General features: G+C 37.9%; 3 protein-coding genes across 2 annotated transcripts in view; all 3 read left to right on the forward strand.

Annotated features, from left to right (window-relative positions):
- The window catches only part of LOC108797351 (keratin, type II cytoskeletal 4-like), a 203,181-nt gene that overhangs the window by 99,563 nt on the left and 94,421 nt on the right, over positions 1–9,197 (forward strand). The gene's annotated exons all lie outside the window — the stretch shown is intronic.
- LOC108797349 (keratin, type II cytoskeletal 5-like) overlaps positions 1–9,197 on the forward strand; it is a 162,906-nt gene that overhangs the window by 39,343 nt on the left and 114,366 nt on the right.
- The window catches only part of LOC108797341 (keratin, type II cytoskeletal 5-like), a 10,904-nt gene continuing 3,300 nt past the window's right edge, over positions 1,594–9,197 (forward strand). The window contains exons 1-8 of the mRNA XM_018568923.1: positions 1,594–2,046; positions 2,863–3,083; positions 4,049–4,109; positions 5,680–5,775; positions 5,970–6,134; positions 6,916–7,041; positions 7,788–8,008; positions 8,807–8,837. Coding sequence (XP_018424425.1) covers positions 1,594–2,046; positions 2,863–3,083; positions 4,049–4,109; positions 5,680–5,775; positions 5,970–6,134; positions 6,916–7,041; positions 7,788–8,008; positions 8,807–8,837 — 1,374 coding nt within the window. The remainder of the gene's footprint in view (positions 2,047–2,862; positions 3,084–4,048; positions 4,110–5,679; positions 5,776–5,969; positions 6,135–6,915; positions 7,042–7,787; positions 8,009–8,806; positions 8,838–9,197) is intronic.

Below are 9,197 nucleotides of genomic sequence, written 5' to 3' on the forward strand. Positions count from 1 at the left end.
TATATATATATATATATATATATACACACACATACATACTGTATATACACACACATCTGTCTACCAACATGCAGGATGATCTCCAATACACACCTTGATGCGACCCCCCAAAAATGTAATACCCAACCTGTGCATGCCCCTCAGGTGCGTGTTTATTCGCAGGCAGATGGTGGGGGCAGCGGGGGTCGGTTTTATTCATTTTTAAAAAATTATTTTTATATATTTTATTGTTTCTCACCATCCTAAATGAATTTGCCATTGTCCTGGGTCCCCCAGAGGACCGAACACCAGGCTGCTACAAGTGATGTCTTAATAAAGTTTGACAAAAGTATACTGTTTCTCTAATGCCAGTTTTTTTATTGTTAGATTCTTCTTACAGCAAAATAAAGTCTTGAGACGAAATGGAAAGAAGTAACATTGACCCTAATTTCCAAGCCCATACAAAAAATCTGAAGAAGCAACTAAATACTTTGGAAAGTTATATGCCAAAATGAATAGTTAAACCTAGAATAGTTTTTTTGTTTTTTACCTTTTCATCTGTGCATTAGACCAAAAAGAGGGACAACTAACGAGCAAAGAAGGATTTGGTGCGAATCCAAATGAGGGACAGTGCCTCTAAATTAGAGACTGTTGAGATGCATGGTTATCTCTATGACACTTTCACAATAGATGCACTAAATAGATATTGGAATGTCTGAAGACACAAGCCTAATTGGTAGTGCTCATTCTTGTTTTGGAGTAATAAGCCGCTTCTGTGTGGGGCATTCCTGACTCTTGAAGTCAGGAATGCCCCACATCCAAATGGCCATTGAAAGACTTGAACTGAAGATACAGTTATTTGAGGGTCTCATGAGTAGGTATGCATTATCTTTATAGCCCCCCCTACAAAATGTGTGTTTGCTATCACTTTGAATAGCTAAAACTGTTGTAGATCTGGCCACCTAGAGCTTCCTGCTGCAATTTGCCTGTGTATGGCCATATTTACTGCACACCCCTGAAATAAACCCTTTATGTGACATACTTAAGCTGGCCACTCACTATGCACATTTTGGAAAATCTGTGAATGAACCGAGCCGGCAGCCAATGAACTCTGTCCAGATAATATAATACAATACAATGAAGACAGTGGAAGATTCTTCGATCAATATTTTATTTTATATGTTATGTTTTATATGTTATATTACAGTGGATAGCCAGCTTTAGTCTGGCAGGACTTTCATAGTGGAACATCTGTTAAACATTATTAACATACAGTCATTATTGACTGAAAGAATTGAAGAAAATGTCATTTGTTCTTCAAAAAATGTTTTATTTGTTTAATTTCTTATGAAAAATACAGTTATATAACTTTACAACACAGACAACCTGTAAGCCTTCAAGCAAAACAACATTTTTTCCTCTAAGTATGTTTAACAGGTTGACAACAAGAAACTGCTTCAGGGCATGGCGGGGACACAAATGTAAACTGATCACCTTAAAAAATGGCCAAGCCCATTATCTTATGAAGATAAAAGCATAAGAGTAGTAAAGTTAGTGCACTTGTTCACTTATTGAATTTGCCCACAGTCCATCTCCTGCTGTACCGCTGCAACCATGAGCTATAACACTCGTTTCTCATCCTCTAATGCAGCATCCTCCAGAGGATTTAGCTCATCCTCTATGGGAGGAGGTGGCGGCAGGACCATCAGCTCATCCTCTCAATTTGGTGGTGGAGGTCTTCGCTCTGCACCAAGTGCAGGATTTGGCAGTAGAAGCCTCCTGAACGTGGGTGGCGGCAGAAAAGTTTCCTCCATTAGTAGTTCTCGGGATTCTGGTTTTGGTGGTGGTTATGGTGGTGGTAGTGGTTTTGGTGGTGGTAGTGGTTTCGGTGGTGGCTATGGAGGTGGTTCTGGGCCTGCCCCTCCATCTATTGTAAACGTCACTGTTAACAGACAACTCCTGACTCCACTCTCCTTTGAAATTGATCCAAATGTTTCTGTAGTCAAGAAGGAAGAAAGGGAACAGATTAAGACCCTAAACAACAAGTTTGCCTCTTTCATAGACAAGGTAAGGTGTTATGTTTCTGATTCCTGTTTTGTTTTTATTATATTGATATCCTTGTTATTGTTATTCCAAATTCCTACTGTTCAAACTTGCACTGAAATGCAAATTCCAAGTACATCATTAGAGTCTAATTTAATAACATGATGCAAAGCAAAGTTGTTTCTAGTATCTCATAGCAACCAATCAGAAATTAGTTGTAATTAGGCTAAGGCAGTTAATCAATGACAAATGATCTTTAAATGGCTATTATGAGGCACTGCATATCAATGCTTTTAGTATATTCTTGTTTTAAAAAATCTCTGTGATAAACTTACTCAGATAAGCAATGCAAAGGATAAAATATAGCTCAGCAACAAATCAGAACTTATCAGCTACTGTATAAGCTTTTCTATGTTCAGAATACTTTTATATGATCTAATTGCAAAACTCAGATCGATTTGTTTGCTATGAGTTACTGCACTTTGTATATCACGGTTACTCTTTGCAATTTCATACTGATTAAGCCTGTTAATGTGTCACAATTATGTAATGATGATGAAAACCATGAAGCAGATTCAAGATCACTGGTGTCATATCAGTGAAAGATGGATACTGGTAGGCTCCTATTGGACAGTGCACTTTGCTCTTTGCATTTCTAAATGCCTTTAGTTATGTATAAATGTTTTAATATCTGCAATCAGTGGGTGTTGACTGCTGTTGGAGTGTACATTTCCTGTAATACAACAATGTTCTATAAATATAACTTAGCTTAAATGGTATGTCTTAATCAAAGCTCGGCAAAAGTATAATATGTTTCTCTACTGCCAATTTTTTTATTAGGTTAGATTTCTCGAGCAGCAAAATAAAGTGCTTGAGACGAAATGGAGCCTGCTGCAACAACAGGGTGGTGGACAGTCTGGTCAAAGAAGTAACATTGAACCTCTTTTCCAAGCCTATATCAACAATCTGAAGAAGCAACTAGATGCTCTTGGAAGTGATAAAGGTCGCTTGGAGTCAGAGCTTCGTAATGAGCAAGATCGTGTTGAGGAATTTAAGCGCAGGTACACACCTATAATTTAGGCTCTGGTCAAAGTTATAGTAAACAAGGATAAATGTATCTGTACACACTATAAACATATACAGAAAAACATATGCAGTAATGTATAGGCTCTTTAGGACAGGGATATCCAAACTCTGGCCTTCCAGCTGTGCTGAAACTAAAAATCCCATCATGCATCTGCCTCTTGGAGTCATGCTTGTGGCTGTTAGAGTCTTGCAATGCCTCATGGGGCTTAAAGTTCCACAACAGCTGGAGGGCCGAAGTTTAGCTTATACCAAAAGACAGTGCTGAACAAATCAATACCGAATGTTGCCTGGTTATATTTGAGGCTGCATAATTTCAGATCAGAGCCTTTTACCAGGTAACTGCCCCTTCTCCCCTCACTCAGGAAACAATAATATTAATAACACCTAAATATCAACCGCTGTTTGATGAAGAGAGGTGTGTTTTATCTGCTGAGAAGCTGCCACATCAAAGAAAGCTGAGAACTGGTGCTGTTTCCAGAGTTTAAGGCTAGGTTCATATCTGAGCAATCCTGGGATGCGCGTCCCGGGACCACGCGATTGTGTTTAGGTGCACATAGTGATTGCTGCGTGGCCCCATTGATGTCAATAGGGTTACATCGGTGTGACAATCGCTAAAAAAAGGTACAAGTACCTTTTTTTGCAACACACGACGCACAGCTTTTTTAGTCGCGATTGTGTTCAATTGCACAGGCTGAATCACGACGGGAAACTGAACGATCTGCCCGGAGCGACTGGGGTGCCATTAGAAAATAATGGTGCCGCCAGCGTGATCGGCTGTGGTGCGCGACTCGGTGACCGGCAATCGTGCACAAAACCGCACGGTAAGGAATCGCCCAGATGTGAACTTAACCTAAAGGACCACTAATGTAACTTCAGATCTTATTAAAGGAGTACAAGCATTTGCATTACATTATCATAATGAACGTGTGTCTCTTTATAGGTACGAGGAGGAAATCAACCTGCGCACTTCAGCAGAGAATGATTTTGTAGTCCTCAAGAAGGTAAGATCGGTACCTGGCCTTCATATCTGTATGACAATTCTGAATGTCTTGCTATGAAAGGAATATAGAAGCTTGCCATGGGTATTATTTTTTTTTGTAATCACCATATAAAACAGTAAGGTCTATACATCAATTATTTTTAGAACTGGTTACACGCCAATAACAAATGCCTGAATGACTGTTACTGGATACACCTATTTTCTATCACCTTTTTCTAACCTAATCTCTGTATGTTGATATTTATAATTTTGTTAAATATATTTGTTCATGCTCCTCATTTAATACAGTTAAAATATGTTTAGGGCCCATTCACATTTCGAAAGTTCATGCATTAATGCGCGTTATGTAGCACATTTATGTGCTTTGTTTTAAGTCAACCTATTCACTATAAACAAGCTACCAATGCACCTCTAGGGGGCAAGTAATATGCATTCACCTTTTTTTTTCAACACATCACAGCTCACCACGAGGCACTTAATGCGTGTTGTGATGCACAGCTATGCATTGTTCAGTGGCAGTGCTTTGAATGAATATGAATAACAATAAATAGCACAGGAAAAAGCATAATGAGCCATGCGTTGACATGCGCTGCAATTTTTTGTGTGTTACAGCTCAAATGTGTGAATGGGCCCTGGAGGAAACATATCATGAGAAAAACATGAAGCTGCAATTGCTGGCTTCCTTCTAAAAGTGCTTGATGCCTGTCTGAGATGGTAACCTTGTTGCTTCATTACTTTAAATTACTGACTTGAAACAATTATGCAGATCTTAGTTTCCCACTTTCTCTGTCTAAGCCAGGGGCACCCACTATTTTTCGTCTGGAGATCTACTTTTCAAATGACGAGCTCATTGAGATCTACCAACGAAAAAACACCTGCATTCAGGGGCAGGAGGGGGCGTGGCGGTGCATTGAAGTCAATGGCACCGCAGCCAGGCTCCGCAGGCAGGCCCCTCGCCCACAGTGCGATCGCCTGCATTAGTGCTTGTGTTGCAGTCCAGTGCGATCCGCAAAAATGCTGCGAGCACTATTTTTGCAGATCGCACTGGACCGGAATGCAGACACTAATGTGCCTGCGTTCGAGTGCGGGCGATCGCAATGTGGGAGATGCCATTGACTTCAATACAGCTCCACACCCCCTCCCGCACCTGAACGCAGGGAGTCGGCCGGCTTTAAATTTAATTTTTTTTTTACTCTTGGGGGGCTTCGGGGAAATAGCAGGGGTCTAAAAAGCCCCCTGATATTTCCCTTGTAAAATAGAAAAAGAAATTGAGGACACATAGTCCTCAATCTTTTTTTCTGCAGCCTCTATAGCTGATCTGCATACTTATACTGGGTCAGTGATTCAAAGTGTAGAAGACAATGGTCAGCATGACAACCAGGCAACTAGCATTTTCCGAAGGAGGTTAGTAATGGCTATACCCATAATAACATATTAAAAAAATGTCTACCAACTAAATGGCATCTGTGGACCTTTGCATTTTATAAAAACTAGCTTTGTTAAATCTTAAAATGTCTGTATTTCCTGTTTCATTTTAAGATCAACTCATTTAACAATTTTCACTTTTCCAGGATGTTGATGCAGCTTACCTAAATAAGGTGGAGCTTGATGCCAAAGTGAATGCACTCAATGATGAAATTGCCTTCTTAAGAACTCTGTACGATCAGGTAATAACTAATCTGTAATGTACATTGTCTGTAGTTTATTTTCTATTTTTTTGTAGAGCTTTCTTCTGAAACCTTAGCCTAGGTCAATTAAAGTGCAATTCCAGCCTAAACTTTTGCATTTTCTCTCTTTTTATTGTGTCTCTGATCTCCCATGTTCCTGCACTGTGATAACTGGCTTTTTGCTAAAATTACAGGAGCTCAATGAGCTTAGACAACAGGTGTCTGACACCTCTGTCATCCTCTCTATGGACAACAACAGATCTCTCAACTTAGATGACATTATTGCTGAAGTCAAGGGTCAGTATGAGGAACTTGCCAACAAGAGTAGAGCTGAAGCAGAGGATACTTACAAGAACAAGGTGAGGACCTGCAATTACTTGCATAAACAAGCCCACAAGCCAGATTTCAGAGAGAATCAATTACTAGACTGCTTACTATTTGTTTTCTGTATTTATATAGCATCATTAAATAATGCAAAGCTTTACATAGGAGATGTATTAGGGGGGACCAGGCTCCCCAAAAGACAATAAAACACATCAACACTGGAGTCAGTTTGCTCACAAGCCATACAACTTATAAGTATGTTTTTGGATGTAAAACACCAAGGAGGAAGTTTTCAGAGAGAAAAAGTAGAGAACATGCAGTGGATGTGCGTATAAAGTATGTATACATATAAAGATCACCTTGTAGAAGATTCATTCTACTCATTCTCACCACTAAAAATAAATACATAGAATTACAGGTGGTGTTTGTCTGTGAAATTTTGGGCAAAAAGCCCTAAAAAATCTTTACAAATTGGTAAAATTATCTTGATAATAGACTGTTGTTTTTTTCACCTTTGCTATAATACATTGAAAATGAATAGGTAATTTCCAGCAGCAGCTTTATAAACAGATTACACGGTTGAAAACAATATATCTTGATTATTTATTTGATTTATTTATTTATTTATTATTTGATTGAATTAAATAATACTTGTGAACTCCACGGAGGTTCCTGGTAGGCTATGAAAATAGTAACAAGACTCCAGAGCTACAAGGCAAGAGTGCTAACCACTAAGCCACCACACTAACAGATCCAACACTTATTACTGTATTTACGGTGCACGTAACTTCTGGTTATTTGTGATTCTATCAAAAGTTCCAGCAGCTGCAGAGTGTAGCAGGGCAACAAGGAGATGAGCTGAAAAACCAGAAGAATGAGATTTCCCAACTTAATAGAGCTATCCAGAAACTTAAAGCTGAAATTGAGAATGTAAAGAAACAGGTAAGAATATTCTAATATACAATTAGAAAAAATAAATTGATACATTTACCTGTCTCCAAACATCACCTAAATCAGATGAGTATTTCTGTTATGAGCATGTGCAGTATGTTAAATAAATATTGTGCACATAACAGAGTTCTAAGGACATTCTTGATTCTAGTATGGTGAAGCTTTGGCTGACTATGAGCACACTTTAGCTGCTTCTTGGGAACGTGCTGTAGAGAATTATGTGAGCTCTACTTTAATTAGGTATCTGAGACTATTATGAGTCAAAAATGCAAATTACTATATATCTTTTTTTGTTAAAGAATTGATTGTGTTTTGATTTTTTTTGTCTAACTCCACCAATTGAGTGACACTGGGATTGATGAGAGACAGAGGATTGAACATGAAAACATTTTGGTAATTGGAAGAGGTTTAATGCCCGCATAGTGTTAAATTAGTAGTACTTTTTCACATAACAGATTAATCAGAGCAGTATTTAATACTTTATCACTAATATTACAAAGGTATTTCAAAAGTTAAAATTTAAAAGATAAAAATGAACTCAAAAGATAAAATTTATCTTAAGGGATTTTCCCAGAAAAAAATAGTTTATTTTCAGTGGTCTTATCTTAAAAACAGTTTGTTAGAAAACAAATCTGTCAGGAAAATGAAATTCCATAAAAATTGGTATTTACCTACAATTGCTATGTATTTATTAATATTTGGGTAAGTCATCTGCTCTACATGTTGCATGTGTTTAGATTGCAGCTCTTCAAATAGCCATTGCTGAAGCTGAACAAAGAGGAGAAAATGCTCTAAATGACGCTCGTGGCAAATTGGCAGAACTAGAGGCTGCTCTGCAGAGGCTGAAACAAGAGATGAATAGCCAATTGAGAGAATATCAGGAACTGATGAATGTGAAGCTGGCCTTGGATGTTGAGATTGCTACCTACAGGAAACTGCTAGAAGGAGAAGAAAGCAGGCAAGTTGCATTAAATCTTTTAGCTTAAATTCACTCTAAATTCATTTTATTGCAAATCCTCCTCCATAAAATTAGTGTGTCATCTGACATAAATGCATTTCATAAGCTAATTTTAAAGACAGACAGTAAACATACTTTACCGATAAAAGGTTTAATTGTTAGGGAAATAATGGGTTATTAATTATTACAATAAAGAGGGTGTCATTTTCCTCATTTGAGACTATATTGGCAGTTGCTTCAATGAATGTGGCTGAAAGGCTGTCACTGCTGGGAAAAATTATAACCTTTCTAACCACAGTATATTTTAGGATTAGGATTGTTAGGAACACTTAGGATTGTTATATCTTTGTTTTTTTAATCCCAACAAATGATGTCACTTTGCCAATAGCTGGATAAAAAAAGCACCACAGTGAGGGTAAGTGTGGGTTTATAAACAAAATGTTGAAGATGGGGAAGTCTGTCTAATATTGGCTCACAGTGAATCTTCATACCTATTAAATCCACACCTTCCTCATCTTCATCTCAAAAGAGCCATATAGAGCATTTACAGAGGATGTAAACACTGCCCAAATCATACCGCTAAATTGTTATATTTGGCATATTATCATTGGCCTGCTTCACAAGGAAATGTTTTAGAAAAATTATTTTCCTTTAAAAAATATAATGTAATGCTGATTTCAGCCAATATCATCCAACAAATATAATTTGGATAGAGTGTAATAGAATGTAATCAGTGTTCTAATTAGCCCTACTACCATGCATATGCTTTATTCAATTTCTCTATCTCTTTTACAACAGAATTTCAGGAGAAGTTAGCAACACAGTGAATGTTTGTAAGTATTCTTATTTCTCCTTAACACTGAAAAATTAATGATGGATGCAGTTATGTGTTTTAATTATCATTGGAGGCTCTTACTCACTCCTTGACAGCTGCAATGAGATCCATTGGCAGGCAGTCCCAGTCCCCTGGACTATTGTCTTTCAATTGCCATAATTATGAGCGAACTGAGCAATGTTCGGTTCTTTGGACATTTACTGAATCCCGCAGGAAGTCAGCAAACTCCCAATAGAGAGGCAAACTCCAGTGAGTCTATGGGAGATGAATCTTGTAATTTGTTCTGGCCTATATAAAGGCCTATTTTCAAGCTGCTGCTAAAAAAGGGTATGGGTAGTTATGGACAGCCATGGG

This window comes from Nanorana parkeri, unplaced genomic scaffold (assembly GCF_000935625.1).
Source record: "Nanorana parkeri isolate BGI_ZX_2015 unplaced genomic scaffold, ASM93562v1 scaffold1262, whole genome shotgun sequence".
NCBI lineage: Eukaryota > Metazoa > Chordata > Amphibia > Anura > Dicroglossidae > Nanorana > Nanorana parkeri.